Source organism: Aquarana catesbeiana, linkage group LG09, assembly GCF_042186555.1.
Source record: "Aquarana catesbeiana isolate 2022-GZ linkage group LG09, ASM4218655v1, whole genome shotgun sequence".
Lineage (NCBI taxonomy): Eukaryota > Metazoa > Chordata > Amphibia > Anura > Ranidae > Aquarana > Aquarana catesbeiana.
Window position 1 is genome coordinate 38,534,625 of NC_133332.1, and position 24,133 is coordinate 38,558,757.

The 24,133-nt window shown below is 43.0% G+C and overlaps 1 protein-coding gene across 1 annotated transcript in view; it reads right to left on the reverse strand.

The window, feature by feature from the left end:
• LOC141107525 (class I histocompatibility antigen, F10 alpha chain-like) overlaps positions 1 to 22,795 on the reverse strand; it is a 142,760-nt gene extending 119,965 nt beyond the window's left edge. Inside the window, exon 1 of the mRNA XM_073598316.1 lies at positions 22,702 to 22,795. Within this exon, the coding sequence (XP_073454417.1) occupies positions 22,702 to 22,759 (58 nt within the window). The 5' untranslated portion in view covers positions 22,760 to 22,795. The remainder of the gene's footprint in view (positions 1 to 22,701) is intronic.
• Between the last annotated feature and the right edge of the window lie 1,338 nt (positions 22,796 to 24,133).

The following is a 24,133-nucleotide window of genomic DNA, read 5'->3' on the forward strand; positions in this document are numbered from 1 at the left end:
CCCTGGGATTAGCAGTCTTTCAGGCACAGATACCAAATCCAGTGAGATAGTGACAAACAGTGCAGTGTTTATTTATTTGTGATATATACAAGTCTATATACACAGGTGCTGTACAGTGTTCCAAAAACAAACAGGAACAAAAATAGCCAACCAAAAACCTAGCCGGGTCTTGGCACTAACTATACAATATTTACAGAGCCTAACTACCAGGCTGAGCAAGCCTAAGACGGCTTTCACACCGAGCCGCCCATAGCGTCAGCGGTAAAATGCTGCCATTTTTAGCGGCGTTTTACCGTCGGATTTGCGGCGCATCTTGGCCACTAGCGGGGCACTTTTACCCCCTGCTAGCAACCGAGAAAGGGTTAAAACCGCCCACAATGCGCTGCAATAGTGGCGTTTTGCCGGCAGTATCCCAGCGCTGCCCCATTGATTTCAATGGGAGCAGCGGTGGAGAAGCGGTAAACACACCGCTCCTTTTCCTGACATCATGCCAGCGCACCGCTCCGGTGTGAAAGCCCTCGGGCTTTCACACTGGCGACAATGGAGCAGCTGTTTGAGGGCAGATTGCAGGCGCTATTTTTAATGCTATAGCGCCTGCAAAACACCCTTGGTGTGAAAGGGGTCTAAAGCGTGTCAGCTTCCACATTCACAGCTTAACCACTTGACAACTGGGCACTTAAACCCCCTTTCTAACCAGACCAATTTTCAGCTTTCGGTGCTTTCACATTTTGAATGACAATTACTCAGTCATGCAACACTGTACCCATATGAAATTTTTGTCCTTTTTTTCACACAAATAGAGCTTTCTTTTGGTGGTATTTAATCACCGTTGGGTTTTTTATTTTTTGCGCTAAGAAAAAAGACTGAAAATTCGGTAAAAAAATAAAATTCTTTGTTTCTGTTATAAAATTTAGCAAATTTAGTCATTTTTCTTTGTAAATTTTGGCCACAGTTTATACTGCTACATATCTTTAGTAAAAATAAGTACAAATCGGTGTAAATTATTTGGTCTTTGTGAAAGTTATAGAGTCCAAAAGCTATGGTGCCAATATCTGAAAATTGATCACACCTGAAGTACTGACGGCCTATCTATATTCTTGAGACCCTAACATGCCAGAAAAGTACAAATAACCCCCCAAATGACCCCTTTTTGGAAAGAAGACATTCCAAGGTATTTAGTAAGAGGCATGCTGAGTTTTTTCCCACGATTCTTTGCAAAATCAAGATTTTTTCTTCTTTTTTTTTTTCCCACAAAAATGTCATATTAGCAGGTTATTTCTCACACACCACATATGCATACTACAAATTACACCCCAAAACACATTCTGCTATTACTCACGAGTATGGCGATACCACATGTGTGAGACTTTTACACAGCGTGGCCACATACAGAGGCCCAACATGCAGGGGAGCACCTTCAGGCGTTCTGGAGCACCCAGGCCAATTCTGACATTTCTCTCCTACATGTAAAAATCATCATTTATTTGCTAGAAAATTACATAGAACCCTAAAACATTATATATTTTTTTTTTTAGAAAAGACCCTAGAGAATACAATGGCGGTTGTTGCAACTTTTTATCTTGCACTGTATTTGTGCAGCAATTTTTTGAATGCTTTTTTTTGGGAAAAAAAAACAGTTTTGTGCTTAAAAAAAAAAAAAAAAAAAAACACAGTAAAGTTGGCCCAATGTTTTTGCATAATGTGAAAGATGAAGTTACACCGAGTAAATAGATACCCAACATGTCACCCTTCAAAATCGCACACGCTCGTGGAATGGCGCCAAGCTTCGCTACTTAAAAATCCCCATAGGCGACGCTTTAAAATTTTTTACTAGTTACATGTTTTGAGTTACAGAGGGGGTCTAGGGCCAAAATTATTTCTCTTGCTCTAACGTTCGCACCGATACCTCACATGTGTGGTTTGAACACCGTTTTCATATATGGGTGGGACTTACGTGTGCATTCGCTTCTGCGTGCGAGCACACGGACAGGGGCGCTTTAAAATTTTTTTTTTTTTTTTTTTTTATTGTTCATTTTACTTTATTTATTTTAGTATGACACTTTTTTCCAAAAAAAATTTTTTTTTGATCACTTTTATTCCTATTACAAGGAATGTAAACATCCCTTGTAATAGGAATATGGCATGACAGGTCCTCTTTACAGTGAGATATGGGGTCAATAAGACCTCACATCTCACCTCTAGGCTGGGAAGCCTGAAATAAAATAAAAAAATAACGATCCTGGCTTCGATCGTAGCGGTGAGACGGTAGAAGCACCAGAGGGCGGCGGGAAGGGGGGGGGGGGGAGGTCCCCTCTCGCCTCCCATAAGAACGATCAAGCAGTGGAACAGCCGCTATGATTGTTCCTATGGTGTAGGGAATCGCCGGCTAAAAAAGCTGATATCTGAATGATGCCTGTAGCTGCAGGCATCATTCAGATATCCCCACACAAAGTCAAGACGTCGTATGAAGGCCGGCAGGCCGGAAGTGGTTAAAACACATTTTTTTAACACAAAGTTGTCCGTTTATACAATATTTCTAACACATAAAATGTACATACCAAAAATGTCACCCCAAAATAGATTCTCCTACTCCTCCTGAGTACGGCAATACCACACGTGTGAGACTTCCACAGCCTGGCCACATACAGCTGAATATGGCCGAGCATGGCTGCGCATGGCTGGGTATGGCTGCGCATGGCTGGGTATGGCTGCGCATGGCTGCACATGGCTGCGCATGGCTGGGTATGGCTGCGCATGGCTGGGTATGGCTGCGCATGGCTTGGGTATGGCTGCGCATGGCTGGGTATGGCTGCGCATGGCAGGGTATCGCCGAGTATGACTGGGTATGGCTGCGTATTGCAGAGTATGACTGTGTATGACTGAGTATTGCAGAGTATTGTGGGGTGTTGCAGAGTATTGCGGGGTGTTGCGGAGTAGTGCAGAGCATTGCGCGGTGTTGCGGAGTAGTGCAGAGCATTGCGCGGTGTTGCGGAGTAGTGCAGAGTATTGCGGGGTATTGCGGGGTATTGCAGAGTATTGTGGGGTATGGCAGAGTATTGTGGGGTATGGCAGAGTATTGTGGGGTATGGCAGAGTATTGTGGGGTATGGCAGAGTATTGTGGGGTATGGCAGAGTATTGTGGGGTATGGCAGAGTATTGTGGGGTATGGCAGAGTATTGTGGGGTATGGCAGAGTATTGTGGGGTATGATATTATGGAGGGATGGCTGAGCATGGAGGGATGGATGGATGGGACTGTATTTGTCACAGAGCAGTGTTGTGGGCACTACAGATGCAGCCCAAAACGCTGCTACCATCCGATCCCTCCCCCTCTCCACCGATCGGTACACAGGAGGGGAGGGAAGAACCGGCGTCATGACATGACGCCGGTTTGTTTACATGTGATCGCTCCGTCACATGGTAAACGGCCACGATTAGCGGCCGTTCACCGTGATCCGTGATGCGCCGGGTCCTCTGGACCCGGCGGTCACGGAAGTTCTCGGGTGCGCGCCCCAGGGGGCGCGCAAGAGCAGTATTCTGGGAGGACGTCCATGGACACCCTCCCAGGATAACCCGACTGCGCTGTGGCCGTCTTTTGGCTATGGCCCGGTCGGCATGTGGTTAATAGATTTTACCAACCTTTTGCTCTCCTAGACAGAAGTTTGTCTGAGGTTCCCAGGCCAAGAGCAAAGGCTGTCTGCTCAGGTGAGCTTAAATTAGCCTTGGGGAGAGGACCAAGACCTGAACTGGACCATGGATCAGAGATCCCTGAACGTATATGAGAGGAGCCTGGGAGATGTATAAACCCTGAACAGGACTTTTCCTGGCTCTCTCTGGGAAGCTCTGCTACAATATACACACACACACACACACACACACACATATATATAAAAATGGCGTGGGGTCCCCCCCCCCAAAATCCATACCAGGCCCTTCAGGTCTGGTATGGATTTTAAGCAAAGAAGCAAACAAACCCAAAACCCCATTAGGTAAAAGTAGCATCATCAATAACAAATGAACCAACCCACCAAATCAAACCATGCAGAAAATGTCCTCACCTGTCTCTGAGAGCTATTTTCATAACACACTTTCCCAGAAATGGCACCCTAGCATGCAAACACATGTGTCATTCTATATATAGAGGGGAGACCCACCCAGGGCTCATGCCCCACCCAACTCATGTGTCAAGCAACATAGATATGTTGGCAGGATGCTCCACTACACCATACACAAGTCCCACCGATGTGATGTCACTTCCCATGCCACACCTTACCCCAAGGCCAGAACTAGAAATTATGCACCATTATGGCGCACCACCTCTGGTGCCCCATAATCAACTGAAGGTGGTGGGCACAGGTGTGACAAAGCTTACCCACAAAAAACAACCCTGGAATGCATACTCCGCTACAATAGCCATCGGCCCAAAACCTGACTCATCAACAACAAAATCTACCATAAATAAAACAAATACCAACACAAGAAAAAGTAATAACCTGTAGTGGGGGATGTGAAATGGACATAACTCCTACCCATAACACCCAGGAGATGAGGGGAAGGAGAAAAACGTAACACAACAACAAACAACACACGACACTATACAAAGCAAGCAATGCAAAACCAACACAAGTGTCCATAAATTGCATCTTGTAAGATGTAGAACAGGGGTCTCCAAACTTTGTAAACAAAAGGCCAGTTTTTTTTCTTTCAATTTTTAAGGGGCGAGAATACGGTCAGCACAAAATGTCCTGGTGTCCCCTATTTAGTATACAGGGAATAGTGTCCCATCGCTGGTGTCAGTGGGAGGAATAGTGTCCCATTATTGGTTTCAGTGGGAGGAAAAATGCCCCATCGTTGGTGTCAGTGGGAGGAATAATGCCCCATCTTTAGTATGAGGGGAGGAATAGTGCCCCATTATTAATATCAGTGGGAGGAATGGTGCCCCATCGTAGTTGTCAGTGGGAGGACTAGAGCCCCATCTTTAGTATTGGGGAGGACTAATGCCCCATCATTGGTGTTAGTGAGAGAAATAGTGCCCCATCATTGGTATCACTAGGAGAAATATTGCCCCATCACTGGTGTCAGTGGGAGGAATAGTACCCAATCACTGGTGTCAGTGGGGAGGAATAGTGCCCCATCTTTAGTATTGGGGAGGAATAGTGCCCCATCATTGGTGTCACTGGGAGGAATAGTGCCTCATCACTGGTGTCAGTGGGGAGGAATAGTGCCCCATCTTTAGTATTGGGGAGGAATAGTGCCCCATCACTGGTGTCAGTGGGAGGAATAGTGCCCCATCACTGGTGTCAGTGGGAGGAATAGTGCCCCATCACTGGTGTCAGTGGGAGGAATAGTGCCCCATCACTGGTGTCAGTGGGAGGAATAGTACCCCATCACTGGTGTCAGTGGGAGGAATAGTACCCCATCACTGGTGTCAGTGGGAGGAATAGTACCCCATCACTGGTGTCAGTGGAAGGAATAGTACCCCATCACTGGTGTCAGTGGGAGGAATAGTACCCCATCACTGGTGTCAGTGGGAGGAATAGTACCCCATCACTGGTGTCAGTGGGAGGAATAGTACCCCATCACTGGTGTCAGTGGGAGGAATAGTACCCCATCACTGGTGTCAGTGGGAGGAATTGTACCCCATCACTGGTGTCAGTGGGAGGAATTGTACCCCATTACTGGTGTCAGTGGGAGGAATAGTACCCCATCACTGGTGTCAGTTGGGGGAATAGTACCCCATCACTGGTATCACTAGGAGAAATATTGCCCCATCATTGGTATCACTGGGAGAAATATTGCCTCATCACTGGTGTCAGTGGGAGGAATAGTGCCCCATCACTGGTGTCAGTTGGGGGAATAGTACCCCATCACTGGTATCACTAGGAGAAATATTGCCCCATCATTGGTATCACTGGGAGAAATATTGCCTCATCACTGGTGTCAGTGGGAGGAATAGTGCCCCATTGTTCGTGTCAGTGGCAGGAACTATGCCCCACTGTTGCTGTTAGTAGGAGGAATAATGCCCCAAGGGCTGGATAAAGGCAAGCAAAGGGCTGCAGTTTGGAGCCCACTAATGTAGAAGATGTAATTTTTGTTTGCAATATATTGCCCTCAAATTTTTGATTTTCTATGTTTACATTTGGAGATTTGTTATTGTGTTTTGATTTTTATAGTATTGTGATACACAATTTAAAAATGACCCTAATGACTTCTTAACGTGGTTGTAAACCCTCCACTTTCACTTTAGCTCAATCTGATCTATATATACAGTATCTCACAAAAGTAAGTACACCCCTCACATTTTTGTAAATATTTTATGCTATCTTTTCATGTGACAACACTGAAGAAATGACACTTTTGCTACAATGTAAAGTAGTGAGTGTACAGCTTGTATAACCGTGTAAATTTGCTGTCCCCTCAAAATAACTCAACACACAGCCATTAATGTCTAAACCACTGGCAACAAAAGTGAGTACACCACTGAGTGAAAATGTCCAAATTGGGCCCAATTAGCCATTTTCCCTCCCCAGTGTCATGTGACTCGTTAGTGTTACAAGGTGTCAGGTGTGAATGGGGAGCAGGTGTGTTAAATTTGGTGTTGTCGCTCTCACTCTCTCATACTGGTCACTGGAAGTTCAACATGGCATCTCATGGCAAAGAACTCTCCGAGGATCTGAAAAAAAAAATAAAATTGTTGCTCTACATAAAGATGGCCTAGGCTATAAGAAGATTGCCAAGACCCTGAAACTGAGATGCAGCATGGTGGCCAAGACCATACAGCGGTTTAACAGGACAGGTTCCACTCAGAACAGGCCTCGCCATGGTCGACCAAAGAAGTTGAGGATGTCTTTGGGAAATAGACGTATGAGTGCTGCCAGCATTGCTGCAGAGGTTGAAGGGGTGGGGGATCAGCCTGTCAGTGCTCAGACCATACGGTCTGCATGCCTGTCATCCCAGAAGGAAGCCTCTTCTAAAGATGATGCACAAGAAACGTTTTTTCTGGAAAAAACGTTTGGGGAGTGTAAATAAAGAGTTCATTTGAGTCTTCCTGACTCATCCTTGAGTATTACCCTATGGTGCCCCTTTTTGTTTTGGGGTATATCTGAATACCATCACTATCTGCCTGTACCTACGATCTGGGACTGATGAGCTGGCGGTCTCTGTCTTGTATGCTGACCATCTTGAGGGTTCTTCCTGGAATCCATTCGTTTGGCCCTTCATTGGATAAAGGCCCTGGCCGGGTATAGGTCGCAAGCTTTTACGGCTTGCTGTCTGGTAAGCGAGCATTTTGTGTGTTTAGCACTGGTGGTGCGGTGGAGGATGACATCAACCAATTGAATCACATTCACAGTCTGGTTAAACTGTTTGAGCACTGTCTATTCATGAAGATGGACTTTTAATTTAACCATTACTTACCTTTTTCACCTATTGCACACTGTTTAAGTTATTGGTTTGTACTATATAATTTCATTAGGTTAGCGCTGCTACTTCTTGGCTTATTTATTGTTGTGTGTATCTCACTTTAACCACTTGCCGACCGCCTCACGCATATATACGTGAGCAGAGCGGCACGGGCAGGCAAAATCACGTACCTGGTACGTGATTGCCTTCCCGCGGGCGGGGGGTCCGATCGGACCCCCCCCCGGTGCCATCGGCGGTCGGCATTTGGCTGGGAGAGTTGAGAGACGAGGGGGAGGCCATCCGATCGTGGCCCCCCCTCGCGATCGCTCCCAGCCAATGAGAAACATCCCCTGCCTCTGTATAGTACACAGAGGCAGAGGATGTGATGTCATCTCTCCTCGGCTCGGGAGTTTCCGTTCCAGCGCCGAGGGGAGATGACATGTAAGTAAGTGCACAACACTACACAACACAGTAGAACATGCCAGGCACACTAAACACCCCCGATCCCCCCCGATCGCCCCCCGATCCCCTCCCAATCACCCCCCCCCCCTGTCACAAACTGACACCAAGCAGGTTTTTTTGTTTTGTTTTGTTTTTTTTCCTGATTACTGCATAGTGTCAGTTTGTGACAGTTAGCAGTGGTAGGACAGTGAGTATTAGCCCCCTTTAGGTCTAGGGTACCCCCCTAACCCCCCCTAATAAAGTTTTAACCCCTTGATCACCCCCTGTCGCCAGTGTCACTAAGCGATCATTTTTCTGATCGCTATATTAGTGTCGCTGGTGACGCTAGTTAGGAACGTAAATATTTAGGTTCGCCGTCAGCGTTTTATAGCGTCAGGGACCCCCATATACTATCTAATAAATGTTTTAACCCCTTGATTGCCCCCTAGTTAACCCTTTCACCACTGATCACCGTATAACTGTTACGGGTGACGCTGGTTAGTTCGTTTATTTTTTATAGTGTCAGGGCACCCGCCGTTTATTACCGAATAAAGGTTTAGCCCCCTGATCGCCCGGCGGTGATATGCGTCGCCCCAGGCAGCGTCAGATTAGCGCCAGTACCGCAAACACCCACGCACATACCGTACACCTCCCTTAGTGGTATAGTATCTGAACGCATCAATATCTGATCCGATCAGATCTATACTAGTGTCCCCAGCAGTTTAGGGTTCCCAAAAACGCAGTGTTAGCGGGATCAGCCCAGATACCTGCTAGCACCTGCGTTTTGTCTCTCCGCCCAGCCCACCCAAGTGCAGTATCGATCGATCACTGACACTTACAAAACACTAAACGCATAACTGCAGCGTTCGCAGAGTCAGGCCTGATCCCTGCGATCGCTAACAGTTTTTTTTGAAGCATTTTGGTGAACTGGCAAGCACCAGCCCCAGGCAGCGTCAGATTAGCGCCAGTACCGCTAACACCCACGCACGCACCGTACACCTCCCTTAGTGGTATAGTATCTGATCGGATCAATATCTGATCCGATCAGATCTATACTAGCGTCCCCAGCAGTTTAGGGTTCCCAAAAACGCAGTGTTAGTGGGATCAGCCCAGATACCTGCTAGCACCTGCGTTTTGCCCCTCCGCCCGGCCCAGCCCAGCCCACCCAAGTGCAGTATCGATCGATCACTGTCACTTTTTTTTGTAGCGTTTTGGTGAACTGGCAAGCACCAGTGGCCTAGTACACCCCGGTCGTAGTCAAACCAGCACTGCAGTAACACTTGGTGACGTGGCGAGTCCCATAAGTGCAGTTCAAGCTGGTGAGGTGGCAAGCACAAGTAGTGTCCCGCTGCCACCAAAAAGACGAACACAGGCCCGTCGTGCCCATAGTGCCCTTCCTGCTGCATTCGCCAATCCTAATTGGGAACCCACCACTTCTGCAGCGCCCGTACTTCCCCCATTCACATCCCCAACCAAATGCAGTCGGCTGCATGAGAGGCATTTATATGTCCTCCCGAGTACCCCTACCCAACGAACCCCCCCAAAAAAGATGTTGTGTCTGCAGCAAACGCGGATATAGACGTGACACCCGCTATTATTGTCCCTCCTGTCCTGATAATCCTGGTCTTTGCATTGGTGAATGTTTTGAACGCTACCATTCACTAGTTGAGTATTAGCGTAGGGTACAGCATTGCACAGACTAGGCACACTTTCACAGGGTCTCCCAAGATGCCATCGCATTTTGAGAGACCCGAACCTGGAACCGGTTACAGTTATAAAAGTTAGTTACAAAAAAAAGTGTAAAAAAAAAAAAAAAAAAAAACCACAAACAAAAATAAAAAAAAATAGTTGTCGTTTTATTCTCTCTCTATTCTCTCTCTCTTGTTCTGCTCTTTTTTACTGTATTCTATTCTGCAATGTTTTATTGTTATTATGTTTTATCATGTTTGCTTTTCAGGTATGCAATTTTTTATACTTTACCGTTTACTGTGCTTTATTGTTAACCATTTTTTTGTCTTCAGGTACGCCATTCACGACTTTGAGTCGTTATACCAGAAAGATGCCTGCAGGTTTAGGTATCATCTTGGTATCATTCTTTTCAGCCAGCGGTCGGCTTTCATGTAAAAGCAATCCTAGCAGCTAATTAGCCTCTAGACTGCTTTTACAAGCAGTGGGAGGGAATGCCCCCCCCCCCACCGTCTTACGTGTTTTTCTCTGGCTCTCCTGTCTCAACAGGGAACCTGAGAATGCAGCCGGTGATTCAGCCAGCTGACCATAGAGCTGATCAGAGACCAGAGTGGCTCCAAACATCTCTATGGCCTAAAAAACCGGAAGCTACGAGCATTTTATGACTTAGATTTCGCCGGATGTAAACAGCGCCATTGGGAAATTGGGAAAGCATTTTATCACACCGATCTTGGTGTGGTCAGATGCTTTGAGGGCAGAGGAGAAATCTAGGGTCTAATAGACCCCAATTTTTTCAAAAAAGAGTACCTGTCACTACCTATTGCTATCATAGGGGATATTTACATTCCCTGAGATAACAATAAAAATGATTTTAAAAAAAATATGAAAGGAACAGTTTAAAAATAAGATAAAAAAGCAAAAAAATAATAAAGAAAAAAAAAAAAGCACCCCTGTCCCCCCTGCTCTCGCGCTAAGGCGAACGCAAGCGTCGGTCTGGCGTCAAATGTAAACAGCAATTGCACCATGCATGTGAGGTATCACCGCGAAGGTCAGATCGAGGGCAGTAATTTTAGCAGTAGACCTCCTCTGTAAATCTAAAGTGGTAACCTGTAAAGGCTTTTAAAGGCTTTTAAAAATGTATTAATTTTGTTGCCACTGCACGTTTGTGCGCAATTTTAAAGCATGTCATGTTTGGTATCCATGTACTCGGCCTAAGATCATCTTTTTTATTTCATCAAACATTTGGGCAATATAGTGTGTTTTAGTGCATTAAAATTTTAAAAAGTGTGTTTTTTCCACAAAAAATGCGTTTGAAAAATCGCTGCGCAATTACTGTGTGAAAAAAAAAAATGAAACACCCACCATTTTAATCTGTAGGGCATTTGCTTTAAAATATATAATGTTTGGGGGTTCAAAGTAATTTTCTTGCAAAAAAAAATAATTTTTTCATGTAATCAAAAAGTGTCAGAAAGGGCTTGGTCTTCAAGTGGTTAGAAGAGTGGGTGATGTGCGATGTAAGCTTCTAAATGTTGTGCATAAAATGCCAGGACAGTTCAAACCCCCCCAAATGACCCCATTTTGGAAAGTAGACACCCCAAGCTATTTGCTGAGAGGCATGTCGAGTCCATGGAATATTTTATATTGTGACACAAGTTGCGGGAAAGAGACAAATTTTTTTTTTTTTTTTTTTTTGCACAAAGTTGTCACTAAATGTTATATTGCTCAAACATGCCATGGGGATTTGTGAAATTACACCCCAAAATAAATTCTGTTGCTTCTCCTGAGTACGGGGATACCACATGTGTGGGACTTTTTGGGAGCCTAGCCGCGCACGGGACCCCGAAAACCAAGAACCGCCTTCAGGCTTTCTAAGGCCGTAAATTTTTGATTTCACTCTTCACTGCCTATCACAGACTCGGAGGCCATGGAATGCCCAGGTGGCACAAAACCCCCCCAAATGACCCCATTTTGGAAAGTAGACACCCCAAGCTATTTGCTGAGAGGTATAGTGAGTATTTTGCAGACCTCACTTTTTGTCACAAGGTTTTGAAAATTGAAAAAAGAAAAAAAAAAACAATTTTTTTCTGGACTTTCTTCATTTTCAAAAACAAATGAGAGCTGCAAAATACTCACCATGCCTCTCAGCAAATAGCTTGGGGTGTCTACTTTCCAAAATGGGGTCATTTGGGGGGGGGTTGTGCCATCTTGGCATTTTATGGCCTTCAAAACTGTGATAGGTAGTGAGGAGTGAAATCAAAAATGTATGCCCTTAGAAATCCTGAAGGCGGTGCTGGGTTTTCGGGGCCCCGTACGCGGCTAGGCTCCCAAAAAGTGCCACACATGTGGTATCCCCGTACTCAGGAGAAGCAGCTGAATGTATTTTGGGGTGCAATTCCACATATGCCAATGGCCTATGTGAGCAATATATCATTTAGTGACAACTTTTTGTAAATTTTTTTTTTTTTTTTTTTTTTTGTCATTATTCAGTCACTTGGGACAAAAAAAATAAATATTCAATGGGCTCAACATGCCTCTCAGCAATTTCCTTGGGGTGTCTACTTTTCAAAATGGGGTCATTTGGGGGGGTTTTGTACTGCCCTGCCATTTTAGCACCTCAAGAAATGACATAGGCAGTCATAAACTAAAAGCTGTGTAAATTCCTGAAAATGTACCCTAGTTTGTAGACGCTATAACTTTTGCGCAAACCAATAAATATACGCTTATTGACATTTTTTTTACCAAAGACATGTGGCCGAATACATTTTGGCCTAAATGTATGACTAAAATTTAGTTTATTGGATTTTTTTTTATAACAAAAAGTAGAAAATATCATTTTTTTCAAAATTCTCAGTCTTTTTCCGTTTATAGCGCAAAAAATAAAAACGGCAGAGGTGATCAAATACCATCAAAATAAAGCTCTATTTGTGGGAAGAAAAGGACGCAAATTTCGTTTGGGTACAGCATTGTATGACCGCGCAATTAGCAGTTAAAGCGACGCAGTGCCGAATTGTAAAAAGTGCTCTGGTCAGGAAGGGGGTAAATCCTTCCGGGGCTGAAGTGGTTAAGCAGCAGCTTTTTTTGATTTCTCTATTTATGTAATTAGCTTTTTCAGTTTATTTATAGCGTGGTATTTTTGTTTAACTGTTTCCTGGATTTTTAAATGATACCTCATGTTGGTGAGGGGCAGATTTGTACATGTTGGATGCAGATTTTTAAAAGATGGGCACGCCCCGCAAGCGTCCAGGAGAAAAAAAATCAGGATAAAAAATTTTTGCAGCACTGGCCATCTTTGCAAAATCCACCTCCATCTTTGCAGCATTGCCCATCATTTAAAAATCCACCCAACATGTACAAATCCACCCCTCACCGACATGAACATGCCTCACCAGTGCCAGGCACAACATTTCTTCCATCGGCTATTGTGTGCAGACGCTGTCTCAACAGCTGATCGTAAAATCAGCTGTTGTGCTGTTCCGTACAGCGCATGTGCTGTGCATGCGCAGTACATCCCAGGGAACTTCCCAATAGAACACCGTCATCAATGGCTTAGCTCGGTTGCCATAGTAACGGTAATCGAGATAGAGGCTTGGTTTAGACTTGGACAGGAAAACAAACTAAGGGTGGAAATGACGTCCACAAAAGATTCATCAATCAGTAGTAACAATGGCGCGGCCAATACCCCGAAGAAACTAAATTTAAAGTGAAATAAGGTATTTTACAACCTCGTTTTTGTCATATTTAAATATTTATGGCTTACAAATACATTCCAGGATGATTATTTTTTTTTTTTAAAAAAAAAAGAAAAAAAAATGTACGGGGTTCACTTCCTCTTTAATTATATATCTGTACAGAGTGAAAATCTGTCTTATATCTAGCAATAAATTTGTGTTTGAACTCTGCAAACTGTTGTACTTGGATCCCCAGGAACACAAGCGCACAGGTTGTTTCACAAAGATTTTACTGAAGGAGACGTAGCCCGATTTGTGATTGTGTCACTATTAATGTGCATGATAAATGCTCCCATTAAATTAAGAAAAAATCTAAGTAAAAAATAGAAAGTGGTTGAAAATTTGGTAGTTTGAATTTCATACATGAAAGTCCCAATAAAAGCACATTGCTGAATTTCTTATAAAGCCTGTACAGAGTCAGATCAGAGGAATAATACGTTCTGTAGGCCTTGTACTATTAAAGCCCATCTCCAGCCAAAGCTTTTTATTCTGTTTTGAACAGAGCCTGGAGAGGTTAGAGTGTCTGCCAGGTTTTTATTGCCATCTATCTGCTGAGGGGATTCACCCTCACATCCTGTCAGGACAGAAAGTGATGGGAACTATCTTCAATGAGGACACAGACCAAACACAAAGAGGGAGGCAGAGATAGAACATCTGATAACGTGGTTTCTGCTGTTCATGTCTTCCTGTCCTATTTCTTATACAGTCATCACAGTGACAGGAAGTGAGGAAAAATCATCCAATGGGGTTACAGAAAAAAAAAGGACAGAAAATTTAACTCTTTCCTACCCTGTAGAAAGCTTAAAAAAAAAAAATCAGCTGGGTTTAGACTTTAAGGCCTCTAGCTAATCATCTATGGCCATAAAGTGAAAGTGTTTGTAAAGGGTTAAAAAAGAAAAATATGTATGTATATATATATATCACACACACACACACACACACACACACACACACACACACACACACACACACACACACACACAGTCAGGTCCATAAATATTGGGACATTGACATAATTCTAATCTTTTTTGGCTCTATACACCACCACAATGGAAATGAAATGAACAAGATGTGCTTTAACTGCAGGCTTTCAGCTTTAATTTGAGGGTATTTACATCCAAATCAGGTGAACGGTGTAGGAGTTACAACAGTTTGTATACGTGCCTCCCACTTTTTAAGGGACCAAAAGTAATATATGACAGATTAACAATCATCCATCAAAATCAGTTTTTAATACTTGGTTGCAAATCCTTTGCAGTCAATTACAGCCTGAAGTCTGGAACGCATAGACATCAGCAGACGCTGGGTTTCATCCCTGGTGATGCTCTGCCAGGCCTCTACTGCAACTGACTTCAGTTCCTGCTTGTTCTTGGGGCATTTTCCCTTCAGTTTTGTCTTCAGCAAGTGAAATGCATGTTCAATCAGATTCAGGTCAGGTGATTGACTTGGCTATTGCATAACATTCCACTTCTTTCCCTTAAAAATCTCTTTGGTTGCTTTGCTTCTGGTGATTGTCCATCTGCACTGTGAAGCACCTTCCAATGAGTTCTGAAGCATTTTGCTGAATATGAGCAGATAATATTGCCGGAAACACTTCAGAATTCATCCTGCTGCTTTTGTCAGCAGTCACATCATCAATAAATACAAGAGAACCAGTTCCATTGGCAGCCATACTGGCCCACGTCATGACACTACCACCACCAAGCTTCACTGATGAGGTGGTATGCTTTGGATCATGAGCATTTCCTTTCCTTCTCCATACTCTTCTCTTCCCATCACTCTGGTACAAGTTGATCTTGGTCTCATCTGTCCATAGGATGTTGTTCCAGAACTGTGAAGGCTTTTTTAGATGTTGTTTGGCAAACTCTAATCTGGGCTTCCTGTTTTTGAGGCTCATCAATGGTTTACATCTTGTGGTGAACCCTCTGTATTCACTCTGGTGAAGTCTTCTCTTGATTGTTGACTTTGACACACATACACCTACCTCCTGGAGAGTGTGCTTGATCTGGCCAACTGTTGTAAAGGGTGTTTTCTTCACCAGGGAAAGAATTCTTCGGTCATCCACCACAGTTGTTTTCCATGGTCTTCCGGGTCTTTTGGTATTGCTGAGCTCACCGGTGCGTTCTTTCTTTTTAAGGATGTTCCAAACAGTTGATTTGGCCACACCTAATGTTTTTGCTATCTCTCTGATGGGTTTGTTTTGTTTTTTCAGCCTAATGATGGCTTGCTTCACTGATAGTGACAGCTCTTTGGATCTCGTATTGAGAGTTGAAAGCAACAGATTCCAAATGCAAATTGCACACTTGAAATGAACTCTGAACTTTTTATCTGCTGCTTGTAAATGGGATAATAAGGGAATAACACACACCTGGCCATAGAACAGCTGAGCAGCCATATATATTTTTTATTATTATTATTATAATTATACTTACCTTCTCTGTGCAATGGCTTTGCACAGAGCAGCCCCCGATCCTCCTCTTCTTGGGTTCCCTGCAGGTGCTCCTGGCTTCTCCTGCCTTCCGAGTCCCCCTGTTGCAAGCCTTTCCTAGAGGGGTTACTTGTGTAGGCTCCATCCCGCGTCGCACTTTGTGCATCTATTGATACACTCAGTGCAGCTCATCCAAGGCCCTCACCCCCTAGGTTTGACACCTGTCCAGTTTTGACCCGGACAGTCCGGGATTTGAGTCCTGCATCCGGTTTGGAGTTCATCTCCAAACTGGTCAATTTATTAAAACCAGATTTCAGCTCTCAGCATTGCTGCCTAATGAGGAGCAGAGGATGTGGCGGGAGTCCGGCGACCACTTTTTTTTTTTTTTTTTTTTAGGTCATTGAGACACTTTGCTAATCCCAAAATAATACTCACAGTTTGGGTGTAATATTTCCGCCTCTGTCTGTTTTCGTACTGAAGAATAACTTAAAAAATGTGATGTTGGCTGTTTCCATCTTGCTTGTGGGCATGTGAAGCCCACAAGCATTGATTTCCTGGATGCGGTGAATGCTGTTCATTCACAGCTTGTTCACGCGCATGATCATTGTTTCCGCACTGAATCTTGGGAAGCCTGACACTAAGCTCCCAGGAGACAGTGCGGCGCCGGGGAAAGGCAATAAACATGCCTACTCCCATGGGAGGAGAGACAGGAAGTGCCACAATAAAGTACAATATAAAAGGTAATTACAGCGATAAAAAAAAAAAAATTTGTGCGGCATTTGAACATCTATGCAATTAACTGAAGGGGTAAGATTACGTTAAAAATTTGAGTGGAACCCCGCTTTAAAGTGTCAGCTCATGAGGTAGGGGAGAGGTCATCTGATAATGTATCAGCCTAGTGGTGTGTGGAGCAGTGTGTGTCCCTGGAGTGGAGGAGGGGCTCTTCATTATTCCAGGCTCTCCAGGTGTCAGGAGTAGTACAGACATGTGTCCTGCTTGGGGGGGGGGGGGGGGGGGGGATCTCTGGGCTGTTCTCTGCTGTCACCATAAAGGTTTCCTCTGCCCACACTTTCCCTAGCTCAGTGATGGTGAACCTTGGCACCCCAGATGTTTTGGAAGTACATTTCCCATGATGCTCCACTACACTGCAGAGTGCATGAGCATCATGGGAAATGTAGTTCCAAAACATCTGGGGTTCCAAGGTTCACCATCACTGCCCTAACTTGTCCTTAGTATAGTCTGAGCTGTGACCTGTCATATGGGGGCTGTATGAGGTCATAGCTGAAATCTCTTCATGGATTATTCTATGAAGTTTCTTCATCTTCTGCCTTTTATTTGACAATTTTGAAAATAAAAAAAAAAAAAAAAAAAAAAAAAAAAACAAACACATTTTTTACTTTTTGCTATAATAAATATCCCCAAAAAATATATAAAAAACATTTTTTCCTCAGTTTAGGCCGATACGTATTCTTCTACATATTTTTGGTAAAAAAAAAAAAAAAAAAAAAAAAAATAGCAAAAAGTGTTTGATTGGTTTGTGCAAAAGTTACAGCGTCTACAAAATAGGGGATATATTTATGCCATTTTTATTAATAATTTTTTTTTTACTAGTAATGGCGGCGATCAGCGATTTCTATCGTGATTGAAACATTATGGCAGACATATCGGACACTTTTGGGACCATTCACATTTATACAGCAATCAGTGCGATTAAAAATGCATTGATTACTGTGTAAATGTGACCGGCCGGGAATCGGTTAACCACTAGGTGGCGCTGTAGGGGTTAAGTGTGTCCTAGAGAGTGATTCTAACTGTGGGGGGAGGGGCTGTGTGTGACACATCACTGATCACCGCTCCTGATTACAGGGAGCTGTGATCAGTGTCAGTGTCACTAGACAGAATGGGGAAATGCTTGTTTACATCAGCATTTTCCCATTCTTCCTCTCCATGAGACGATCGCGTGTATCCCTGCAGACATCGAGTCTGCGGGACCCGCAATGTCTTCCTTCGAAAAAAATTTAAATTTTAAGAACGTTCGATTTTCTAATCGTTAGTGGGGTCAAATCAACGTTCATTTTCAACCACAGTGACGGGAAAATTTGGAAGTAATAGAAAACTTCTTGGTGAAAGGAATTTTCAGACAGTGTATGTGGTTTTCGTTCACAAATTACATTAACTTTAAAAACAGAATGTTAAAAACAAGTGAAAATTTCAAACATTCTTTCATTCAGCGAATGTACAAAGATTTGTCTGAATATTCTCGTCTGAAAATTGATCCGTGTGGCCAGCATTAGGCTCAGTACACACCTATGCAGTTTACTTTTGATCTGTTTCTGCAGTGCTTTTTGCTCTGCGTTTTGATTTTTGCTCACATTATTTTTCTGCGATTTGTGTTTTTGCTTTTTTTGGCCAATTTGTTGTGCAGATAAAAAAACACAAATTGCTGCAAAAACGCATTACATGCTTTTCTGCAGCCTCTCTGTTGAAGTATATTGAACCAAAAAAAGTACAGTTTTGCGTAAAAAAAAAAAAAAAGTCCCTGACCCTTTCCAAATATGCAGCTTCTGAAAAAAGCATAGATGTGAACGTGTCCCATAGGAAACCATGTACCGTATATACTCAAGTATAAGTCGATCTGAGTATAAGTCGAGGCCCTAATTTACCACAAAAAAAAAAAAAATGGGAAAAACGTATTGACCCGAGTATAAGACGAGGGTGAGAAGTGCACAGCTACTGTAAGTGGAAAAGAGGGTCAACAATGACCATTTGCAGCCTCACTGTGCCCATTTGCAGCCATAGGTCCCCCGAACTTCAAACTTGATAGTTAAGGCTTCCTAGATGCCCCCTAGCTGCAGCCAAAATTTGGGGTCTCTGAACCCAAATGGTCCCGAAATGACATTGCTGCAGATGGACACAGTTGACCGAATTTGGGGCCCAGTATCTCAGGGGCCACTTAGTGCTAGGAACCCCAAATGTGGTGTGCAAACTCAGCAGAACTAGCACCATAAAATATCCAAAGCTGGAATTTCTAGCACCAAGTGTCCCCGAGATAAAGGGCCCCAAATATCGGTTCAGAAAATGTCAAGCACTTTTCTGCAGCAGAGAATGACATTTTCCAAACCGATTTTGGGGCCCCGTATCTCGGGGCCACTTAGTGCTAGGAACCCCAGCTTTGGATATGTTGTGGTACTAGTTCCACTGAGTTTGCACACCAAATTTGGGGTTCCTAGCACAAAGTGGCCCTGAGATACGGGGCCCCAAAGTCGGTTCGGAAAATGAAATTTTTTGCTGCAGAAAAGTGCTTGACTCGAGTATAAGTCGAGGGGGGCACTTTCAGCACAAAAAAATGTGCTGAAAAACTCGACTTATACGGTAAATGAAATGTAGCGAGTTTCTGCAAAAAGCACCAAAAAATGCATAGGTGTGAACCAGGCCTAAGACGTTTAGTAGTAAATAGTGTAACCAGCGCGCATCATATCTTAGTGTGTATTAAAAATAAGTGATCCCGATAGTTATGACTACTATTGGTATACCACACTTAAAGCCATTTCAATCCGGCCAAAAACTCATGAAAAAACGTTATTACTATAGACATATATTGAAAAAATTGTGAAATTGGCTTTTTTTCCTATATTAGGAACATTTAAATCCTATACTCACACCACGTGTTCAACAGTGAAACAAAACATGTGTTATTAATTACAATGTTACTTATGAAAATCAATCCGCAACAATGTAGTGAGCACCCTGAAACATATGTTGCTAGTAACAATGTTACTTGTGACTATCAATTCGCAACAATGTGGTGAACACCATACATATCCAAATTAGTGCTAAAGATGTTTATCAGTGGGACACTTATTCCCCTTGAACATCTTAGATGTAGAAACAATGATCAGTCCTTGATGGAAATATGCTAGGTTGATATTAGCACCAATCTTCTTTATAGAAAGAGACACACCGATATTCCTCCTTTTCACAAATATGGTAAAAAAGGCCGCTTACCGGATCTGATGGATCTCAGGTTAGTGAGATCAGATGAGCATGTTGCATTAGCCTGCCGGCCTTAGATTATCACCTGGGCGTTTTCCTGGGAGATTTCCTCAGCCACTGTGCTCCAATTCACAGGCAGATCTGGGCGTTTTCCTGGGAGATTTCCTCAGCCACTGCGCTCCCACACACAGGCAGATCTATCCTCACTGATATAATGTATCCGGTTTCAAAATAGTAGTTTATCCATACAGAAGATACACCTCAGTGGGAATAAAACGAAAAGGGCTCCATAGTGCAAATGTGTTTTATAGATTTATTCAAAATCTCTTTCACAGTCACTTTAAAACAATTCTTTCCACTGCAAATGTTCACAGCAACACTCCACTGCACATCAGGAACTACAAATAATAAAAAAAAAAACTATGGTTCCAGAGATATGGGGCTACTTGCACAGCCTTTCAGAAGCTACATACAGAGCGGGCAGTTTAAATACAAGCTGACACACTCTGCAGCAGACTGAGAGGATAGACTCACAGTGCCTCTCACTTCTTGTCAGAGGCACTGAGCTCAATGGACAGCTTGGAGTCTTTGACCAATGGTAAAGTACCATTGGGCCCAGATGTCCAATAAAAATGCTGTAGCGGAGGCACGCCTCTCACTGCAGTGTCATAGAAGGGGGCATGTGTCTAAAAGACACATGCTCCCTTCCAGCCCAATTAAATACGTGTGTTTATCTCTATAAGATTTACCCACAATCCCATGTTTTTCTAACATAGTTAAGAGGTAGAATGAGAATTGTCTGCTGCTGAAAAGGTATTGTTATATTCAAGATAAATCATATATTATTATTATGCTATATGTTACAATATAATAATTTATTTTTTATCTAATTTACTGTGAAATTACTGGTTGGAAGTTATAACTTCAAACTTCAGTAATTTGTCCGTTAAGCCACCTGCCTGAGTACAGTTTTTGAAAATATAGTAAATGACCTTAAAAACAATATATAATAATTATTTGTATATCACTTACTTATGGCAATTAACCCCTTGCCACCCAGGCCAATTCTGACACTTCTCTCCTACATGTAAAAATAATTTTTTTGCTAGAAATTTACTCAGAACCCCCAAAAACATTATATATATTGTTTTAGCAGACACCATAGGGAATAAAATGGTGGTCGTTGCAACTTTTTATGTTACACGGTATTTGTCCATCAATTTTGAAAACGCATTTTTTTTTTTAAAGAAACAGTTTCCTGAATTTAAAAAAAAAAAACAGTAAAGTTAGCCCAATATTTTTGTTTACTATATTACTAACGTGTCATGCTTTAAAATTGCGCACACTTGTGGAATGCCGGCAAACTTCAGTACTTATAAATCTCCATAGGTGGTGCTTTAAATTTTTTGTACAGATTACATGTTTAGAGTTACAGAGGAGGTCTAGTGCTAGAATTATTGTTCTCTCTCTAACGATCGCGGCGTATGTAACCTGTGTGTATCTGGCTCTGATACTAGCCAGTGCTTCACCAGCTACTCAACTCACCGCACGTCCCTGCTGGAACTCCCTACCCCAATCTCTGCTTATCTCCTTCCCTATCCATCTTTAGCCACTTAAGGACCAGCCTCGTTTTGAGATTTTGGTGTTTACAAGTTTAAAACAGTTTTTTTTGCTAGAAAATTACTTAGAACCCCAAACATTATATATTGTTTTTTTTCGAACACCCTAGAAAATAAAATGGCGGTCATTGCAATACTTTTTTTCACACCGTATTTGCGCAGCGGTCTTACAAGGTCACTTTTTTGGGGGAAAAAAAAAAAAAAATCACTTTTTTGAAGAAAAAAAAAATAAGACAACAGTAAAGTTAGCCTATTTTTTTTATATTGTGAAAGAAGATGTTACGCCGAGGAAATTAATACCCAACATGTCACACTTCAAAATTGTGCCCGCTCATGGAATGGCGTCAAACTTTTACCCTCAAAAATCTCCATAGGCGCCATTTAAAAAATTCTACATGTTGCATGTTTTGAGTTACAGAGGAGGTCTAGGGCTAGAATTATTGCTCTCGCTCTAACAATTGCGGCGATACCTCACATGTGTGGTTTGACCACCGTTTTCATATGTGGGCGCTACTCACATATGCGTTCGCTTCTGCGCGCGATCTGATCGGGCGAGGCATTTAAAAAAAAAAAATTTATTTTACTTGATTTTATTTATTTTTACACTGTTTTTAAAAAATAAATAAATTGGGTCCCTTTTATTCCTATTACAAGGAATGTAAAGGAATGTAAACATCCCTTGTAATAGAAAAAAGCATGACAGGTCCTCTTAAATATGAGATCTGGGGTCAAAAAGACATCAGATCTCATATTTGGACTTAAATGCAATAAAAAAAATGATTGTCATTTGAAAAAAATGACATGTGCCTTTACGACGTATGGACAGAAGTGACGTTTTGACATTGCTTCCGCCCTGCTATGGTATGGAGACGGGGGGGCCATCTTCCCCTCACTCATCTCCATACCCAGCCACTGAGAGGACGCGATTGCCTCCGCTGCTGCCCCTCTCCCGCCACCGATAAAAGTGATCTTGCGGCGAATCTGCTGCAGAGACCACTTTTATCTTGTAGCCGGCCGAACACAGGGACACTGGGGTTATGGCAGCTGGCTGCTGCCATAGCAACGATATCCGCCCCCAAAGTGAGGACGTATATCGGCGTGCGGCGGTCAGCAAGTGGTTAGGCAAACCCTTAGAAATCAGATTTTCAGAGTCTTTCCCACCTCCACCTAACAACGGAACTTTTCTTCCTCCATCACAGGTATTACCTTTTGTATCTCTTGCCCCTCCCTATTAGATTGTAAGCTCTCCGGTACAGGGCCCTCTCATCCTTCTTGTATTGAGTTGCATTGTAATATCTCCCTTTATAAAGACTCTACAGAGTTGGTTAGAAGTAGATCCAGAGAAAGTCTATTCCACATGATGACAGATCTTATTATAAAGAACAATATACAGGGAATTCTACTCACCAGAACACATTTGTATCACAGCTACAAAGAGCGGGATGAGCCGCCAGTAAATCTCCATCTCCCTCCTGTATGATATACTCGGCTGGGACCCCAAATACTGAGAAGACTCGGACTTCCACTGACACTGTCAGGAGCCAATCACTGTGTTCAGGAGGCTGTCTCTACCTGCTGATTGGGTGATCCTGAGCCTTTAGCCAATAGGAAAATTCATACGGAGATGATCAGTAGTTGCTGGGTAGAGAGTACTTGAAAAAGGTTGCAAAGCTTTAACACACAGGGGGAGAAAGTGAAAGTAAAATCTGGAGTTTCTTCACAAACAAAATGACAGAAGAATGAGCTTAGAGCTGGGAATTTCCACATCCTGAGGAGAGATTACTGCAGCACTGAGCAGACTAAGGTGTGTTCACACAGGCTTCAGCAGAGCAGTGTGAACAACAAGCTTTGACAAAGCATGTGCAGAGATTTCAGGACGCTTTATTGAAGCTTTTAAAGTATCATTCAGCTCCAGTTTGTAAATGTTGAACACAGAAACTAATGGGAGTGCTGATTGTCACTTTAATCCAACTGCTAGCAGGCTTTCAACAAGCTTCAAGAAGTTCTGAAGCCTGCCAGCAGCTTGTTTAAAGCGGCAATCACCACCCCCATTAGGTTCTGTGTTTAACATTTACAAACTGGAGCTGAATGGTGCTTCAAAAGCTTCAATAAAGCGTCCTGAAAACTTTGCACATGTTTTGTCAAAGTTTGCTGTTCACGCTGCTCTTATACAAGCTGCAGCCCATGTGAAACAGTCCTGATTGCTGAAATAAGTGCAACATGTTATTTAAAGGATCAGTTCACCTTTTTAACATGTTACCCCCATATTAAGGGTAGTGTCAAGGCTGGGCTCAGCCCTTCCTTCTCTGAGCTGGCCGCCAGTGTTGCCAACCTACCAAACTAAAATTCACTCACACAAAACTCAAAATTTACTGGCACAGCCAAGTTTTTACTGGCATTTTCTAAAAGTTACAAAATGACGTTTTTCAGTGCAAATTTCAGTACTTAAAGTGGAGTTCCACCTACTTTTACAACTCTTCACCATCCCTCACTAAACTGTGCACTGTAAATCAATTGGATATTTTTTTATTTTTTTTCTCAGCACCTACTGTATATCTGCTGTATTCATTTTTCACTTCCTCCTCCCTGGCCACGGCCCATCGCATCATTTCCTGTTTGCAATGCCTTCTGGGAAGGGGCGGCAACTGCCTCTGACACTGCTGTTGCTATGGAAACCTGACCTGAAACATATTACACTGCTTGTGCTGCACTGAGCATGTGCGAGATCTGCAAGGATGAGATCCAGGAAGAAATACAGTCTGGCTTCAGATGCCCACACTTAAGATGGCCACGACCTGCTGTAAGTTTATAAAATAACAAACTACTGCTATAAACTAAC